The sequence below is a fragment of the Tupaia chinensis genome, unplaced genomic scaffold, assembly GCF_000334495.1.
Source record: "Tupaia chinensis unplaced genomic scaffold, TupChi_1.0 Scaffold000332_1, whole genome shotgun sequence".
Lineage (NCBI taxonomy): Eukaryota > Metazoa > Chordata > Mammalia > Scandentia > Tupaiidae > Tupaia > Tupaia belangeri.
Window position 1 is genome coordinate 2,556,108 of NW_006159826.1, and position 19,287 is coordinate 2,575,394.

Genomic DNA, 19,287 nt, shown 5'->3' on the forward strand with positions numbered 1-19,287 from the left:
CGAGAGGAGAATGGAAGAGAAGGGATTTGTGTCATGGCCATCCTCCCTAGGGATGGATTTCTTGCTGTCTCTCTGGTGAACACACATGCCCTGGCTTCAAATGTCCTAGATAGGTAATAGAAAAGAAGTAATAAGATAATAATTGTGCTAGATAGTAAGGTTACCTGCTTTATTCTTCTGATGAGAAGATGAAAAATAGAGGTAGAACTTTTAAGAAAGAAATTTTGTAGCTGAATTGGAAAAGAAAGTTACAAGAAAATGGAAAAAGAAGGGAGCAAAATTCTTGATATGAAGAAAAAGGTCTTGCTTTCGATAGCTTTAAAAAGCAGCAAGAGTAGTTTGTGGGGTAAGGGTCCATCACTGATACTTAGGGTGACCCTTGTGTACTGAAAACCTAGGATCAGTTACCACGCGTGCCCTGTAAGCAGCACTACTCGTTACTGGTCTGTAAAACCCAACTGATAAGCAGAAGCAAAATATTCATCTAAAGGCAGTGTTGCCATTTTTAGAAATGAGGCCTCAAAAAGATGAAGTCATATCTTGCCTAATTCAGTGCTTTCTTTATACTGCAAAGTTAATATTAGTTGGTCTTTAGGTTGCTTAGTAATATTGTTTAAAACTGACATTTTTAAGGAGTCTGGTTTTTATATATTATAGTTTTTACATATTCCAGCAAACTTTCTGGTATGCATTTTAGAGATCCATGAAAAACATACGACAGTCTAGAAAATTAGTGAGGTAGACCAAACCAGTGTGGAACTCCCCAAACTCCTGTACTCCAAGTACCTTGGCAAGACTGGGAGCCACATGGCCCGCTGTGGGCTTGAATCTCTGGGTCAACCTGAAAACTTGCTGAGTGTGTGCTTGATGCCCAGGATCCTGAGGAGCTGGTGTGCTGGGGACAGGGGTTGTGGTATGGCAAAACCCTACTGGGGGTGCTTCTCTCTCTCACACATGCACGTGTGTGTGCTCTCTACCATCAAAAATGTGTGTGTGTGTGTACACATAGAAAAAACAAAAAGCGGAAGGATATTCCTTCAGAAAGACAATGTTGTCTACAGATATGGCCGTCCCACGGAGCAACTGCATGTTCTTAGCAGAGCATGCGCACCAGTAGCCTTCTCCTCTCTGGGCCTGGATGTTTGAAACAACTCTTGCTCTTGAGTTCCCCAAGCTGTGGCAGCGTTAGGGCGTGCTGTATACACAGTGGGCTCCTACAGAGAACACAGGAACCCCAGAAGCAGCATTCCAGGGTGTTAGCATTTCTGCAAATTGGAATGCTCAGGTCATTAGGTCTTCTGTTAACTGGAAAAGTGGAAAACTACAGAAAGTAGTCAACCTGATACATCTCATTCTCAAAAACTCTAAAAAGCTTTATTGATTTCCAACCTTTGTGTAGTATAACCACCTATAATTCTTTTTCTCTTTTCTTTTTCCATTTTCTTGTAACTTTCTTTTCCAATTCAGCTATAAAATTTCTTTCTTAAAAGTTCTACCTCTATTTTTCATCTTCTCATCAGAAGAATAAAGCAGGTAACCTTACTATCTAGCACAATTATTATCTTATTACTTATTATCTTTTTTTTGGGGGGGGGAGGGGATTTTGCTATAGGGCATGTGTGTTCACCAGAGAGACAGCAAGAAATCCATCCCTAGGGAGGATGGCCATGACACAAATCCCTTCTCTTCCATTCTCCTCTCGGGATTTTGAGCACACATGACCGGCATGAGTTTTAAGCTCCTGGGTCTAGGACTCAAACTGTGGGTGGTCATGTGGGAGTCCAGCGATATAACCATTACACCATTTGCTCCTGCCCATGTCTTCTTAATGGAACATACCCAAGTTAACCATCTCTGGATCAGTTAGGCTATAATATCATGACCCCTCCAGAGCAGAGAATTCAGGTTCAAAGAGAAGGCTCTGAAATGACCAAGAAATAGTGTGGCTGTCCGGAAGCTTTTTCTCTTGCTCAATTCCTGATTCTCAGCTGGCCATTCCCTGGTCCAGGGCTAGATCCTACCTGCTTATTCCCCAGAGCAATGTCTTTCATGTTCACAGTGAAAAAACATGTTTCCTGGGCCAGCTGGCGGCATGGTGGTTTAACAGCTGGATTCCATAGGGCTGACTATGAAGTTCAAGTTTCAGACCTGGCAGTTTAAAAAACGGGTGTGCGTGCATGCCCAAAATTCCAAGAGGAGAATGGAGAAGGGGCTGTGGTGTGGTTATCCACCTCCCTGGGTGGTGCTTTCTCATCTCCCCGAATGCATGAGCCCCACAACAAATTGAATTGTTTTTCCTTTTACTAATGAAATGAGTGAGGGAGTGAGTAATGGAGCCGGCCAGCTGGCCGAGCTGAGGAGGGTAAAAGACGCCCCATGTGAATAACATAACATGGGAAAGAACCTAAAATGGCTTGATGATTCCACTATTTAATGGCTTTGGTTGGTGACTTGCCTCCCTAGAGATCTTGAAAAATAGTAACGAGCTGTTCTCCAGTGTAACTGCCACTTTGCTGACGTCAGAGACATAAACTAAAACCCTTTAAATTCCTGGATTCTTGTGGAAGCCTCGAAAAAGCTTTATTGATTTCCAACCTTTGTGTAGTATAACCACCTATAATTCTTTTTCTCTTTTCTTTTTCCATTTTCTTGTAACTTTCTTTTCCAATTCAGCTATAAAATTTCTTTCTTAAAAGTTCTACCTCTATTTTTCATCTTCTCATCAGAAGAATAAAGCAGGTAACCTTACTATCTAGCACAATTATTATCTTATTACTTATTATCTTTTTTTTGGGGGGGGGAGGGGATTTTGCTATAGGGCATGTGTGTTCACCAGAGAGACAGCAAGAAATCCATCCCTAGGGAGGATGGCCATGACACAAATCCCTTCTCTTCCATTCTCCTCTCGGGATTTTGAGCACACATGACCGGCATGAGTTTTAAGCTCCTGGGTCTAGGACTCAAACTGTGGGTGGTCATGTGGGAGTCCAGCGATATAACCATTACACCATTTGCTCCTGCCCATGTCTTCTTAATGGAACATACCCAAGTTAACCATCTCTGGATCAGTTAGGCTATAATATCATGACCCCTCCAGAGCAGAGAATTCAGGTTCAAAGAGAAGGCTCTGAAATGACCAAGAAATAGTGTGGCTGTCCGGAAGCTTTTTCTCTTTTGCTCAATTCCTGATTCTCAGCTGGCCATTCCCTGGTCCAGGGCTAGATCCTACCTGCTTATTCCCCAGAGCAATGTCTTTCATGTTCACAGTGAAAAAACATGTTTCCTGGGCCAGCTGGCGGCATGGTGGTTTAACAGCTGGATTCCATAGGGCTGACTATGAAGTTCAAGTTTCAGACCTGGCAGTTTAAAAAACGGGTGTGCGTGCATGCCCAAAATTCCAAGAGGAGAATGGAGAAGGGGCTGTGGTGTGGTTATCCACCTCCCTGGGTGGTGCTTTCTCATCTCCCCGAATGCATGAGCCCCACAACAAATTGAATTGTTTTTCCTTTTACTAATGAAATGAGTGAGGGAGTGAGTAATGGAGCCGGCCAGCTGGCCGAGCTGAGGAGGGTAAAAGACGCCCCATGTGAATAACATAACATGGGAAAGAACCTAAAATGGCTTGATGATTCCACTATTTAATGGCTTTGGTTGGTGACTTGCCTCCCTAGAGATCTTGAAAAATAGTAACGAGCTGTTCTCCAGTGTAACTGCCACTTTGCTGACGTCAGAGACATAAACTAAAACCCTTTAAATTCCTGGATTCTTGTGGAAGCCTCGTAACTTTCTATTTCTACAGCACAAGGGGAGAGGATTTATCACCTCCATCATCCTCTACCTCAAGACAATTACGCAGAAGCAGTTAATGTTTACTTGCCATCCACCCACCCACCCCACCCACCCCCCGCTCTTCAAAGAGCCTGAGCATATCCTTCATCAGTAGGGCTCCCCATCGAACTACAGCTCACAGGAGATGGCTTTGGGGTCATCATCTCAATTCGCCCAAGGACGCCCCACACCAGCGCCAGGCTGGATGCTGGGTGAGAAGCTTGATACTGACAAAGGACACAAAGTGCGGGGTCTTTCACAGAACCCCCTTTTCTATTTCTGGGTTGGGAATTAGCAACGCAGAAGCAGAAACATTAAGGTGGTATTTGTAAGGCAGTGGCCAGAGTCAGAATCCAAGTAGCCCAAAGCGTGGAAAGAAACACAGGTTTATAAACTTATAAATGTTTTTATTTCAACAACATAGTAACACATTGGCCTCAAATTTTATTAAGGTTTTGGTCTTTTCGTACTTGTAACAGTAATATGAACTCACATCATCTCATTGTCAATAGCATTCCTAATGTACAGTCCCTTGAGTTTATAGTTTACAATGATTTTTTAATTTAACTTTACAATTTTTAAAATGTTTCTTTATATAGAAAAAATATATATTACCTTCAGGCAGATCAAAACAAGAATTTTTCAATAAGAATATACTAAGAAACAACCAATTAAAACATTTATACCAAGATACCAAAAGTGACTCAACTCTTTAAAATATCCTATTATAATTGAATTCGTAGTTTGCACAGAATAAGTAACCTTAATATTACTCTTCTGAATAATGATTACACATTCAAACAGAGGAAGTAATTTTAAGGTTATTTATTTTTAAAGACAGGATCTCACTGTTGTGCTCCTCCTGTCTCAATCTCCTGAGTTGCTGGGATTACAGTTGCACACCTGGCCTGTAGGTTGGATTGGGAATCAAACTCAGGCCTCCAATGTAGCCCCACCTTGCAGAACAAGCATCTTAGCAGTGCATACCACCATGGCTAGGCCAAAAAAAATTTTTTTAAGTAACTGCTCCAGCCCAAGTACTGCCACAGGATTTGTCACTTCAACATATCACTTCCAGAAAATGAAAACAAAATTTTTTTTGCATATAATGAATTCAGTACCTCATCAACATGGAGTCAAAACCTCCTACAAAGTTACCTTGGGTGTCATCAACCGTGAAGTCTAAAAGTATTGGTGTGAACTAGAATACTTAAATGAGGTAAAGGCAGACAAGACCACCCTAGTGCCTTCCAACTTCTTATCCTTAAAATGATGAACTACTGTCCTAAGGTGCAAATCTTACCACTCAGTGACCTATATGCTATTTGGCTGTTTATCTCCTTAAATAAAATACCGTTCAGGTTATAATGAACATAACAAATCAAATATTAAAATATATTTATATGACTGAGACATACTAGTTTAAATATCAATTATACTTACAATACGGAAATGTAGGAATGCTTATTCGGTCATAGCAAGCAGCTGCTGATATATCTGGATGAGAACATCCACATTCATAGCAGTTTAAGGCAAATGGCAAATATATTCTACTGCAAGCTGGAATATGACAACTCCATGATGGTGTGATGCTGTGGGAATGGTCTCAATGACAACTGACACTGGGGACAGAAGTGTCTGTCTTTCTAATCTGTGATAACTTCCACGATGAAAATAAATCTAGAAGTAACGGGCTGTAACTTATGGTAGTAGTAGACAGCTTGGGAACTCATTGGCACACTGTCAATTTAGAACATTTTATGGACATCGTCAGGGGGGTAAAAGACAAGCGGTCTTACCGTCAGACTTCCGTGCCGGTCCTCGCTGTCCCTACACCCTGCCTCGCATCTGGCCTGCCCCTACCCTGGAGGCAGACGCCTCCATTCAAGACAGGGTGCAGTCTTCTTTGCCTTTGCTCCCCTCCAGGGATTCTCTGTCATCTTCTCTGCTCTCTGCACCGGTGTCCGCCAGCTCTCCTGCTGGGGCTGGCATGTCATCATCGTCATCTTCTAGACTAATGCTATCTGACACTTCCTTGACAGACTGACCTGCATGTTGGGCTGGCACCTGCCCCTCTGTACCTCCTGCTTGAGTGGCATCATGGATGTCCTCTGGGGGACTTTTATTTTCAAGCAGGGTGCTGCTACACACCTCTTGGCTCTCTGGTTCAGGAGGATGGCTTTGGGCAGTGCCATCCTTTTTGGCATTATCTTTTGCAAAACCTTGATCTAACTCTATATTGTCAGCATCAGTGCCTGATGACTCAACTGTGTCATCTTCAGAATTTAACATGCCTCCGTCGGCTATTACTCCCCCTGCCTTTGCTTTGATACCATCTCGGCTAAGTTTTTCATCCAGATCAGTTTGTGGGTGTTCCAGACAATCAGCATCGGCACTGCTTCCTGCTGCCATCTTCTGTTTTGGACTTTCAGTCACCTCGATTTGGGCTTCCACGACGGGTTTCTGGTCTATAAACTGGACCTGCTCTTCTTTACCTTCACTTAAATCTGAGTTCTGATAAGTTAACTCTTTCTTAACATCTTCAAGGGGTTCTGCAGGTGCAAGTGGCTTCTTCTTCTTGTTTTTCTTTCTCTTGTTCTTTGCCTTCCTCTGTGCTGAATCTGGTGCCTCTCGCTGTTGGTCATTCTTTAATCCAGCGAGTTCTTTCCCACCTGAGGACTCACTTTCAGGCTCTCCCACACTCGGGCCTGCTGCTCCCTGATCAGCATTCCTGGCTGCTGGAGAGCCAGGAACGGGTTGGGCTTCCGTCTTGGCTGGTTTCTCATCTCTTGATTCTGTTTCTCGGTCCTCTTCGCTGTTCTCCCTGCCAGCCTCAGTGCTCTGAACGGGAGCCTCCTGGGACTCAGCTACTTCCTGGTTGGCAAGCTCTTTCTCTGAACCATGCCCTGAGCTTGGCTCCAACCCTTTGGGTGCACCTACCACACAATTTTCATCATCACTCACTGTGTCATCACTATTCAGAGGACCTGGGGTCACTGCGCCCACTTGCTCCCCAAATTTATTTGCCCCTGGCACTATCGCATTCTCCGGGTGCCCCCTCAGTCCCTCCACGTCTGCACTGCTCACCCTTTCAACCTCAGATGTGTGCAAAGGAACAGGCCCCTGACCTGGCTCTGGATTAACCTCTTCTAAGTTGGTTTTAAACTCCTCTTTTTCTTTTTTCTGCTTCTCCACAGACTTGGTACTTTGTTTTTTTAGCTCAAAGGCCTCATAGCTGTCCTGCCCCTTCTCAGGACCTGAGACTTCACCATCTAAGCCACTCGCACAGTCAGACTGCTCGAGGGACACTCCAGTCCTATCATGTGGCATGTCCGTGACCGTGTCAACCCGCTCTGTACCCTCTAGAACTTGGCTTTGAACCTGCTCCTCACACTGAGCAGCTGCTAAGGGTCCTACGGATGGGGCTTCCGAGGCGTCCCGGTCCTCGGCCTTTTCACCAGGATGTAAGGCCTCTAGGTCCTCTGTGTGCTGTTCTTGCTCAGTATTCCCCACATTCTCCACCATTTCATTTTTCACTTCCACTTCATTGGCTCTTCCTAAAAGACCATTGAGAAAATTGAAGGGACCCCATGATGTGGTGACTGCTTAATATTAAAATGTAAACACATGCTTTAACTCCCACCCCCCCTATTCCTAGGGTTATCAGAGAATCGCATGAGACAGGAGCCTTTGCCAGGTGTGTGCGGCAAAGCAGCGACTGCATTAGTGATGTTTTGATCAGTGAAGGCCACTGCAGCCGTCTCGTGGGCAGAAGTGGCCGCGGTGCCACTCTGGGTGAAGTTAAGTTTGAACAACTGAAAGGAGCTCTGGATCAGGCAGCCGAACTATCCAAGATGAAGGGTTTTAGAACAGACTTAAGGGTCCTATTCCCCACTCTCATCTCTAGATGTGCATGTCTACGGCTCTCATTTTCCCAGCTGTCTAGTCTCACTGCGTATCACACAGCCCTCAAAGCGGTTTTCAAATACTCTTTAAAAAGAACATTCAGGGGACCGGCAGTTAGCGTAATGGCTATGTCGCTGAACTCCCATGTAGCTAACCGTGGTTCGAGTCCCAGATCCGGTGGCTTAAACTCATGCCGGGCACACACGTGTGTGTGTGTGCCCAAGATCCTGAGAGGGGAATGGGGGAGAAGGGATTGCAGCGTGGCCATCCCCCCTGGGGGGTGATTTGTCACTTTCTATCTCTGTCTTTCTGGCAAGCCAGGAGCCCTATAGCAAAAACCTCTCCAAAAAAAAAAAAAAAAGAACATTCAGCCCACTTTTCCAAACATAGCCTCAAGGTCTCAAGGTCAAACTCAAAGGAAGACACTTTTGAAATAGTTCCAATAAGGTGAAAAGAAACCCCATCTCCCACCACTCAACCATTGTTTCCTGAGGAAGCCTCCCGGGTCTGTGCTCTAAATCGCTCTGCTCCACTCCCTCAGGGAATGGGGAGGGGCTCTAGGAGGAGGCAGACACTCAAGGTCAGGGTGACCGCTAATTAAATAGGAAGCTACCACCAGTTAAAGGATACGGCTGCTCTGGAATGCACAGATGTATTTGGGCTTCTCCACATCAAGGCGCCCCAGCATCTTAGGTATTATGCTACTGAATGGCAAAGCTTGGTCACTTTACAACCTGGGTCTCTACCGTGGGAGGCGCTTACCCAGGGAAAGTAGGGGAAATAATAAGATTTCTATTTAGATATTGTATCTATTTTGTCCTGTACATTTACGTTAATGAAATGTAGTACATATATCCATTTAAAATAAATGTGCATATTGAGACATTCCCATAACTGTACTGAGTGGGGAGATATGTCATCAGAACACTGGAAAGCTCTTAGAAGATCGCCTTAAGCACTCCCCAGTTACAAAATGTGTATTTGAACAAGAGCAGCAAGACCAATTCCGAGCTGTCCAGGTGGCTAAAGTAAAGGTAATGGGTAGCAACTGCTTTTATTTCAACAACTTCTACACAGTCATAAGAGCTGTGTTTCTTTAAGAGCCATGAAGATAATGCGATGCTTCTCTGGCAAGTAAGGTCTGAGAAGCTGCAGCCCAGAGGGCTCTATTTCCACAAATAAAAAGAGACAAAGTGAACGCTTTTAAATCAAACTAAAAAGTTGCAGGCCCTGGCCTTACTGTAGCCTCATTGTAAAAGCTCAAAGGCCACAGATGAGGCCTGACCATGGGCTGCAGCTTCATGTGTGTGCCAGAATCTGAGGTTTATCTCAAAGCCAAATACCATCAGAGATACTCATCAGTGGCTCCTTTTAGATCACTGAAAATGGTATAAAGTATTCCTGCAATTTACTGGAACCCCCACTTTTATATTCTTTCAGAAACAAAAACGTGGCCTACGGAGAACCTCCTCTGATGAGGCAGGTGTGCAGTTCCCCTTGAAGAGCCCCCCTGCCCAGCACTGACCACACCGACCTCTAGGGGCTGCCTGTCCACCCAATGGTCACTTAGGGTGGCGGCCAAGATGTGCTCTGTCACAAGCACTGACCCACTGTCCGTAGGCACTTGTGGCTTTGAAACACTAAAAGCTGTACAGGACAGGCAACGGTGGCTCGCAGACAGGGCCAGCTAACTTATTTGTCAGCCACCGCTGTTCTGGTCTTTTAATAATTCTGCAACAGAGTACGTGAGAAAGCCATACTTGGTACATATCTGAGGACAACCAAACAGTACTGTCCACATTGTCACTAGACCTTGAGACTACCGTCTTTGCATTCAGTCTCACTTGGTAGCTTGGCGAAACCAAAGAAACTCAAGCTGTCAGGGGTGAGCACCAGGCAGAGATGGCGCCAGGTAACACATGGGCGGGCACTCGTTTGGCAAGGAAATTACTGTGATGTGATGGGACAAAGGGCATGCTGGTGGCTGTTAATTGATCAGTGATGATTATGTCGAGTCTAGTAATGCATGAAGGGTGAACTGATGCTGATGTGAAAGAGGACAGAATCCGAAGGAGAGCAGGTACTTACCTAGCGCCCCATCTCCTGTCGACTTGAGGGCATTTAGCTCTTCTTTCGTCATCTTGATAGGACCCTGGTACCCAACGTTGTTTAGCGTGTCTGAAGTCTCTCCATTGGTAGCTGTTTCTGAGTTGAGGATTATCCCATGTTTCTGGGAACAAAAACAAGCTCATCGTAATCCTCCATAGGATATCAGGTCCAACTACTTTCCTAGTGTCTCTCAGCACATACACAAATTGTGCTGCCTTCCTTCGAGGCTGCTTCTTTCCGGGGTGTGCCAGTCCACAGTTTTACTTGCCGGAGACAAGAGACCATCAACCAGCATGTTTCTACTAGAAGTGATGGCCTGTGGCCTGCCATGTGGTGGAGCATCAGGAAAATCCCTGCAAAGTGACCTCAAACTTTAAAACACTGGCCGTAGTTTTCAAAAAGTGAGACTGAGGAAAAGAAAGAAATACGTACCTATTCTGGAAGGAATGACTGAAACTGATGTTACCGAACAAATTAGGAGGCGACTCGAATGCTTGGTGTCTTCTACAGAGAGAAGCATGGATACTCACTGCATCGAGATGCCTGGCCAGCAGCTGCTCCCTAACTGCGGGCCCCTGCCTTACTGTCAGCACTTGCTACTTCCTCTGCCCAGAGCCCTGCCCCTTGTGTCTCAGGGGTGTACCACACTGCCCCCATGGCTTCTGCAGGGGACCTCTTAGGACTCTCAGCTCTAAGCCAGTTCCTGCTGGTTACTGCTGTGGCTTCCACCTGGAACATAAGCGGTTCCCATCGCTAGGCTGCCGCCAACTATCTAGGAATGTCCCTGTGGCCTCACCTTCCCTCAGCACTGCCCTCCTTGGTGCTTTGAGGCCCACTCGGAGCACCACCCGTCATCAGTTTTTACTCTGTGTCTGGCCAGTGGCTGGAGACCCCTTAACATGGCCCGTGCAGTACATGGGGCTTTCCTCTCCCTAAGATCTAGTGAGTCTTGGAGTCTAATTAGCTCGCTCATGCCAAGTACCAAGAACAGGTGCAGTGCCCAGAAATTTGGGGCTGTAATAAAAACAAAGAAATAAATTTTCTAACTCTGGGTAGTGTCTGGAGAACTTACCAGAGTATGAGAAAAAATTGAGATAATACATCAAAACATTTGTGGAAACCAGAGCTCTTTTCCGGATGAGCTCAGCTTATAAACATCTAATGACCATGGGCATAACCCTAAATCCACATTTACTCTGCACATCTCATCAGTAGCAACACCCCAAGATTTGAATTTATTACCAGAATTGAAATCAGTGGCATAAAATGAATTGACATACATATGCACAGAACCCCAGAATCTGCTGTTGACAACTAGATTTCTTAAAACTACGTTGGCTTCATACCTTTAATTCCTCTTTCAGCATGACTACTTCTTCTCTAAGATCATCTCGTTCACTTCTTATGGAATCAAAGAATTCTTTCTGCCTCTCTAAAGCCTGAGTGTGCGGCAGAGCAGAGGGAGAGAAGATTGGCACAGGTGAGCAGGAGACTTTAGAAGCAGGAGCAAGTGTAGGCCACGACTGTGTTAGCCACTCACAGACTGACGCATGAGAGACAGACACCATGCAAGTATGAAGCTTTGAATTTGGTTTATGCACTCCACACGGCGTTCGCTACAGCTGTGCTGCCTGGAGGACATCGGCATTCATTCCCGAGCACACACCCCACATGGAGCACGGCGGGCCACCGCACTTGCGTCTGCCAGCCCGATTTGCGATTTCACTGCATCATGTTACGGTTAACAGGAGAGAGATGCCCATTCAAGTGAAGGAAAAATTAAGAACAGAAAGGACTGCTTAAGATCCCCTAGATGACAACTGTTTTCACAATTTAGCCCACTTCTACACACTGGTCCTTGGCTTTTGTGGCCACGGGTGAACATAAAGTGGTCCTAAGCATGGACAAGAGCATCAGCATGGGCACCCCATGTAGTGTGAGCATGTCCTGGTATGAATGCACACCGACGTGCTCAGACCTGAAAGCTCAGACAGTTTTGTGAGCTGTGTCTCGGGAGTTGCTATTTTTGGAAACCTTTGTCCTTATAGACCATAGCAGTCACTCTGGGATTTCCCTTCTTCCTACTCTCTACTCCATGGAGAGCAGTAGGGAGGGAGGGGGCCTGAGGAGGCCTTCTCTGGGGAGGATTCCAGGTGGGTACTAAAGGTACAACCCCAGGCACCCCTGCAGCTTCCTCCAGCTTTTCTTTCTTTCTTTCTTTTTCTTTTCTCTTTTAGAGTTTTGCCAGACAGAGAGAGGGAAAGTGAGAAGTCACCACCAGGAGGAATGGCCATGCCAAAACCCCTCCTCTATTCTTCTTCTGGGATCTTGGCTTGCACGCACATGTGCCCCGCATGATTTTCAAGCCGCTGTTGCTGAGTTTCAAACCATGGTCAGCCATTTAGGAATCCAGTGCCTCAACCACCATGCCACCTGCTGCTCCCCCTCCAGCTCCATTGAAGAGATACCCAGGCAGGGAACTACACACAGTTTGACCCTCAACACAAGACCTGCCCAGGACTTTGCTTGCCCTGGAGTTGCCACATGCTGCTGGCCTACTCAGCTCAGGCAGAGGGAGCCACTTATACTGACAACAGGAATCTCACATTGGAAGACCATCTCCAACCCCAAGGTCATTATCAATTTGGGCAAGTTAGTGCAGTCACCATATAATTAACCTTGTGTCACATGGGGGTCATGTGCATACTCATGCAAGCGTTTTTGCAAACCAAATTCTGAAAAAAAAAAAAATTGCCAAGCAGCCTGACCTTTGAATAGGTTATCAAAGACTTGTGAAGCCTACCCCTATCTTTTTGTCTTTCCACTCTATTGTTTCCTGAAGGTCAGAAATCTCCCTGATATAACTCGCCTGTTTCTGCTGTAGTTGTCGGATTTCCTGAGGAAAGGAACAGATGGAAAGAAAGCAGGTACAGAGTTAGACAGGAAGAAAACCCCAAGGCTGGAACTCCTGAGAGCCCAGAGAGTGAAGGAGCCCACACACGCCATTCTTCCTCATCGGCCCCGAGTTCACCATCCACGTTCTAGGACTATTTCCCCTGTTCTATCCCTGCTTGGGGAAGTGCAGGAGGAAAGCCCACTTGAGTGAAATTCTTGCTTAAAAGCCACCAGTTAAAGTACTGACTGGGTTTAAATCAAAACTAACACTGTACTGGTTTCCCATTGCAGCTGTCACAAATTATCCCAAATTCCGTGGTTTGAAACATCACTATCTATTCTCTTACACTTCTGGAGGTCTGAAAACCACAAGGAACCCTGTGGGCTAAATTCAGGCAGGGGTCAGTCTGGGTTCCTTCTGAAGGCCAGGGGGAGACTCTGTTTCCTTGCCTTTTCCAGCTTCTAGAACTTCTACGTTCTTGGTTCAGGGCCTTCCTCATACCACCCCACCCCCACTTCTTGTCATATTGCCCTCTTCTGCCTTCAGTGTGGCTCCCTCCTATATAAGACCCCTGTGATGACCAGGTCCACCCACAAACCTAGGACAACACCTGACCCCGCCCGCCCGTCCTGGTCTTTTCCTTTTCTGTTCTTTTCTCTTCTCTTTTCTTTCTCTCTTTCTTTTGCTATAGAGTGGGGGGTGGGAGGGGGCGTTTTCTCGCCTCCCCCAGCAGGGATGGCCACAACACAATCTCTTCTCCTCCACTCTCCTCTCAGGATTTTGAGCACACATGCATACATGCATGGCGTGAGTCTCAAGCTGCTGGATCCAGGAATCAAACCATGAAGCTGGTCATGTGGGACCCAGCACCTTAGCCTCCACACCACCTGCTGGCTCTGCATAGTCCCATTTGCACGTGAGATAACATAGTTACAATTTCCAGGGTCTGGGATGTGGACATCCTTGCAGTTGGGGCATTATTTCATTATTTTCTCTATTGCACGTCACAAAACAAACACAAGATCACTAAAGAGTAGGAATCCCCACCAAGGAGAGCGACCGTTTCCTTCTGTGAGGCACGGGGAGTTGGCCTAGCCGCTCAGTCTTAGGCAAGTGGACACTTCAGTCACTGCTGTGGGTTGAACTGTGTCCTCCAACTCCGTAAGACTATCTGTGGAGGCAGGGCCTTTCCGAGGGAACCAAGGCTGAATGAGGGGACTTTGGTGTCCTTATAAGAGACACAGGAGCTCTGTCCAGTAGGACTGGTGTCTTTATAAGAAGTGATGCCAGAGAGCTTGCGCTCTCTTTCCACCACGTGAGGTCACAGCAGAACGGTGGCTGCCTGCTGTTCTAGAAGAGAGCCCTCACCAGAGCCAACCTTGACCTGAGACGTCCAGTCTCCAGGGCTGTGAGAACATAAATTTCCGCTCCTGAAGCCACCCAGCCTGTGTATCCCACTGTGGCGGCCTAAGCTAAGACGGCGGTGAACCCACAAATGCTCCGAAGCAGGAAAGGACGCGGACATCAGGAGCACGCTCCTACCTCAAGCATTTCTTCTCTTTGCTTCAGGGCCTCTTTCGCTTCAGCAAACTGAAACTGCAGCACGCTGTGGGCATGCTTTTCCCTCTCAAATTCCTACAGAGGAGGAAGACAGCACATTTCAGTGGAGTCACGTTTTCCGTCATTCTGTGTCGTTTTTATGCCATTCACGTTCTGATGATTTATCCTTCCCTTGGAACCAATGAGCCGTTGCTGTCCTCACAGTTTTCAAGGCCTTTTTAACTGCACGAGTCCGTTTCTCCGTTCCTAGGAGGTGCCCGATGACTTACTGCAACGCTCACTGAGGTGCTGAGGTCACCAGTGTTTCCTGACCTCTCTCCAGTGGAGCAGCGCTCTAGGAAGGTTCCTCTTCGGGGTGCCTGCCATGGTCAGAGGCCACACAGAGTGCATGCAACAGGCAGGCCTAACAAAGGACTTAAAACTATCCCTGATTTGAAATATTACAAGAAATACTCAGGATAAAAAGGAGATAAATATGGCTTTTCACTAGTATCTCTCATTCACTGTGATGGCCACTTCTGTACTCTCGAGCTGCCACTCGTGAGACAAAACAAGAAAAATCGGCGGACATAAGCAAAGAGCTTGTAAGACAAAGCTGTTCTCCCAAGTCCATCTTTCCTACCGTGATCACCCCAGGACTCCAGCCACGTGGCTTTTCTATTCTCTCGCTCAGTTGGTGGCACTGTCCCCTGTGATGATCTGGTACCCGAGCAACTTTGCCAACAGTTTAAGGGATAGCAGGACACCTGCTCCATGGCTCTGTGGAGTAGGTCCCTTGGGATCTGACCTTAGCTTCTGCTTCCCTTGGTGCTGTCTGCTCACCCACTGTTTTTAGTCTGTGGGTGGCTGGTATCTGCTGAACTGTGACAAGGGCCTTCCTTTTGAGCTAGGCTTGGCCCCTGCCCTAACCCTGGAACAACATTCTAGGACCACTTAGCTTTTCTGGAGTTAGCCCTGGGGGCTCTTGGTCCACGAGGTGAAGCTTAAACAAAGGTAGTCTAGGCACAGTTTGTAGTTCAAAGGCATTAATTAGGGTGCCCTCCCCTCCACAGGGGCTCAGAATGTGCTTGCTCTTTGTTCCCACGTGACATCGAGTCTCGGGGAAAGTTTCATATTCTAGTGTTGGATAAACTAGCTAATTCCTGAACATGTGAGAAATAAGCATTATTACTCCGTATCTCCCAAAGAACATCTGCGTCCAGACTGCACCAAGTCAGCCGACTGTCATTCACTTCAGCACAGTCATGCTTTATACTGATGTCATAAATGGCAGATTAATTCCAATGGCTCTAAGTGAAAGCACAGACAGAACTCTGTTTTTTCTCTGAGTTTAATGAAGATATTTCATTCTTAAGTGGACTGACCCAATCAGCAGAAAATAAATGAACATAGTTTTCTTGAACTCTTTGATATCTATAACTGTTTCCCTAAGGTGTTAAAACAAAAACCAGGAAATGCGTAGTAACAAGAAACCCTTGAAACATCTAACTGTGCCCTACCCAAGTACGCTGGTTCTTTCACAGGCCTGCTTTTCATCGTGATGATTTCACTTACACGCAAAATAGTAACGTCCTCATATAACTGTCTCTAGTTTAAATGTTGGAGTTATGTATATTAACCCTGCAAGCCACTGAGCAAGAGCATGGTATTTTTATTCTCAGATGTTCCAATTTCCTGAACAAGTTTAAAACTACCGTTTTAAAAAAACATATAATAGAGACCAGCAGGTGGCATGATGGTTAAGGTGCTGGACACTCCCACATGGCTGACCATGGTTTAAGTCCCAAACCTAGTGGCTTGCTTTCTCAATTTCCTTCTCTCTCTCTTTGTCTCTGTATCTCTCTGGTCAAATTAAAAAAAAAAAAAAAAAAAAGAATGATCAAATAAAATTAAATATTTAAAAAAAAATCTAGTACACACACACACACACACACACACACAAGTACATACTAGGGGACTTCAAAAGGTTCATATAAATGGAATTAAAGTACAAGCTTATTTTGGGGCAAAAAGTTTTGAAGTCTATACATACTTTGTCTCATGATATGCATTTTATATGAACTTTTAAAGGATGCCTAATGCCTATTATAACATTAAAAAAAAATCATGCTAAAGCTTACTTTATTTTTTTCTTCATACTGCCGCCTGGATTCAGCCAGCTGTTCTTCAAGTTCCAGTAACGTGTCCTTCAGGGAGTCGACCTGGTACATGAGGTTTGTCTTTTCGTTGTCTAGCTGAGCATTGGAAACCATAGCTTTCTTGTATTTCTCCTCAACTTCTGCTAGAGAGTCCTGTAGACGCCAGGTCAGATTTTTATAGTCGCAGTAAGAAAACCAACAAAAGGTGAGTTCAGTATTCTTCAAAACGGAACAAAACATCAATTAGGTCCCAAATTTAGACTTTATTTCTTAGAGTAAATGAGTCAGGCTAAGAAACACGTGGCGACTTCGAAGGCACAGAAATCTCCCCTTTTCAATGATCAAATTCACATCATTCAGAGAATTAGTCATTATCTGTGTCCAGGGTGGAAGTGGTTTTCACACTCATCAAAACAGACAGCTAGTGTGGGAAGTGAGGTCAGGGAGGCAGTGGAGTCACAGACAGGGACTCTTCCCAGGAGGCGTGAAGGGCTGCAGGCTGGGCCATAGGCCTCTCGAGGAACCGATATAGCATGTCCCAGGATCTGGGGATGAATCGGTGCGTGACGCCGGTGCAACTAAACACGCTTGCCACAAGCAGCCCCCAGCGTCCCTGTTTCAGCCTATGGACCGGGAAAGGGTTATGTGGCAATTGTAGGTTTTCAACCTACAAGAAAACTCTACATGGTACATAGGTCTCACTAGGTAAGTTCTGGAAAGACAAAGGTCATGCCTTCAAAAGGACAGCCCAGAAATAAACATGGCCATGCCCTCCTGTGGCTCGTGCCCTGGCAGGTCAGGCTGCAGAGTGAACATGGAGGCACTGAGATCCCCAGGAACGGGATTCCAGAACAGAGAGCGGAACCCTGAGTGTACACCGGCCCACACTAAAGAGAGAAGAGCAGGCGGGATGGCCATCTGCCGTAGGAGTCGCCAGGAGGCTTCTCGGAAGCCTGTGCCACCTTGTCCTGCACTTCCGAACTGGCAACAGCTGCAGGTAGGACCAGAGCTGTCCCGGTTGGTTCAGCGGCTCCCTTTTACAGGAGCTGAAAACCAGAGTCTCTGGCCAGTAGGTGGCATGGTGGTTAAGGTGCTGGGTCCCACATGGCTGAGTTGGCAGTCATGTCCCAGGCCTGGCACCTTGAGAAACACGCCTGAAATGTGTGTCCAAAACCCCGGAGAATGGAGGAGAAGGGACTGCAGCATGGCCATCCCCCCTGGGGGGTGACTTCTCACTTTCCCCTATCTCTGGTGAGTGCATATACCCTGTAGTTAAAAAAAAGAAAGAAGTGTTAAAAGAGAAAGAAAGCCAGAGTCTCAAATTGCCACTCCCTTTAAAGAGAAGTGACATGTACGAAATGATGAGTTCTTCGTGTGATTCATGTCATCACCTCTGTTTGGTGCCCTTTGATCTGAATTCAGACTATTTCTCAGGTACTTTCTGGAGCTCCAACAAGGAAGTATTAGATTTACCATCTATTGCTAGGCACAAGGTCAGCCCTAGGTGGCTAGTGAAGGTGATTACTGTCCACTCACCTGACCCTCAAGGAATATGGCAACTCAACTTACTGGGTGGCACAATAAGGAGAGTCATATTCTTCTAATTTTTTTAGAGAGATTTTTGCTATAGGGCATGTGCACTGGACAGAACCTGAGAGCTAGAAATCGCTCCTTGGGGGATGGCCACACCGCAGCCCCTTCTCCAGTCTCCTGAGATTTTGGGCACGCACGCACATGTGCCCAGTGTGAATTCTAAGCCGCCTGGTACAGGACTAGAATCGCATTCAACTGGGAGTCCAGTGATGTAACCATGATGCCATCTGCTGGTCCCAAGAGACTCCACATTCTAAAAGTATATTCTCAAAAAAATCCAAGGTGACACAGTCAGACTCGCCTTCAGTTAGTGAAATCTTACAGTACGCAAATGCTTTGGGTGTTCCAAAAGCACGGCGCGCTGGCACGGCCGTACTGGGAGACATCCGTTATTTTGAAAAACCAATCAAGTGAAGCCTTGCTTGAATAAAAAGTGAAGAAAACCGATGGCTCTTCTGAAGTGCCTGTGGGAAAGCCTGGAGGAGGATGGTGAGTTCGAGACATGCATCGGGGGCTGTTAGTAACCTCTTCTGGCGGGACGGTTACAGTTTTTCAAGTCTTGGTTCAAAAACTGCATTTGGGGAAATGCTCAGTGCAATGCATGCTCAGTTCCTGCCAGTTGCAGTTTTTCTCCAGCCTGGAGCCTCTCTAGAGTAAGCACGCTCTTTGCATTGCTTCTTTAGGGCTTTGCTAAGTTAGGTTGGGTTAGTGTTGCACACCCACACTTCTGGAACCGGTACCTTCATCTCTTTCAACCCCTGCATGTATTTGCCTTCTACATCCTGAATCTGGTCCTTCAACTCATTGAGCTCCTGGGGGAAATGGCAAAAAGGCAAATGATATCCAGGGGAACAATGGACAGGGACCCCCCCCATACACACACACACAGCGAGCAGTTTCTTTTACATGAAGGGGGAGGTCTTTAAGAAGCTCATGGAAATGTGTATTATGAAAAACCTGTGTGAATTTCAACCATTTTTTCACCCAAATAAACCCATACATGTATTCCACTTTCCATGAACTTTTGAAGCCCCCACCCCTATACTTCTGGCAAGTTTGTATTATGTAGGTGATTTGGGAATCAATTTTCTTTTTTCTTTTATTAAATATTAAAGAAAAAACTCAGTATTACAAGGATTAAAATGTCGGTGTACTCCTATGGTTTTACAGTTTTATAAAACAGAGGAAAGAACTTCTAAAAATGGTGCAAGTTATTTCACTGCTACCTGACACTTCTTCAAGCACTTGGAGTTCCTG

General features: G+C 45.9%; 1 protein-coding gene across 19 annotated transcripts in view; it reads right to left on the bottom strand.

Moving 5' to 3' along the window:
* LRRFIP1 (LRR binding FLII interacting protein 1) overlaps positions 1–19,287 on the bottom strand; it is a 96,565-nt gene that overhangs the window by 19,201 nt on the left and 58,077 nt on the right. For 7 of the 19 annotated variants that reach the window (XM_006151958.3, XM_014589118.2, XM_014589119.2 and 4 more), the window contains 7 exons: positions 18,771–18,842; positions 16,420–16,590; positions 14,282–14,374; positions 12,647–12,739; positions 11,190–11,282; positions 9,823–9,964; positions 4,219–7,385 (listed from right to left, as the gene is read on the bottom strand). In XM_006151958.3, the coding sequence (XP_006152020.1) occupies positions 5,713–7,385; positions 9,823–9,964; positions 11,190–11,282; positions 12,647–12,739; positions 14,282–14,374; positions 16,420–16,590; positions 18,771–18,842 (2,337 nt within the window). In that variant the 3' untranslated portion in view covers positions 4,219–5,712. Of the gene's footprint in view, positions 1–4,218; positions 7,386–9,822; positions 9,965–11,189; positions 11,283–12,646; positions 12,740–14,281; positions 14,375–16,419; positions 16,591–18,770; positions 18,843–19,287 lie in introns of those variants that run through there. The other 12 variants (XM_027773225.1, XM_014589124.2, XM_006151961.2 and 9 more) reach the window with 7 other exon arrangements.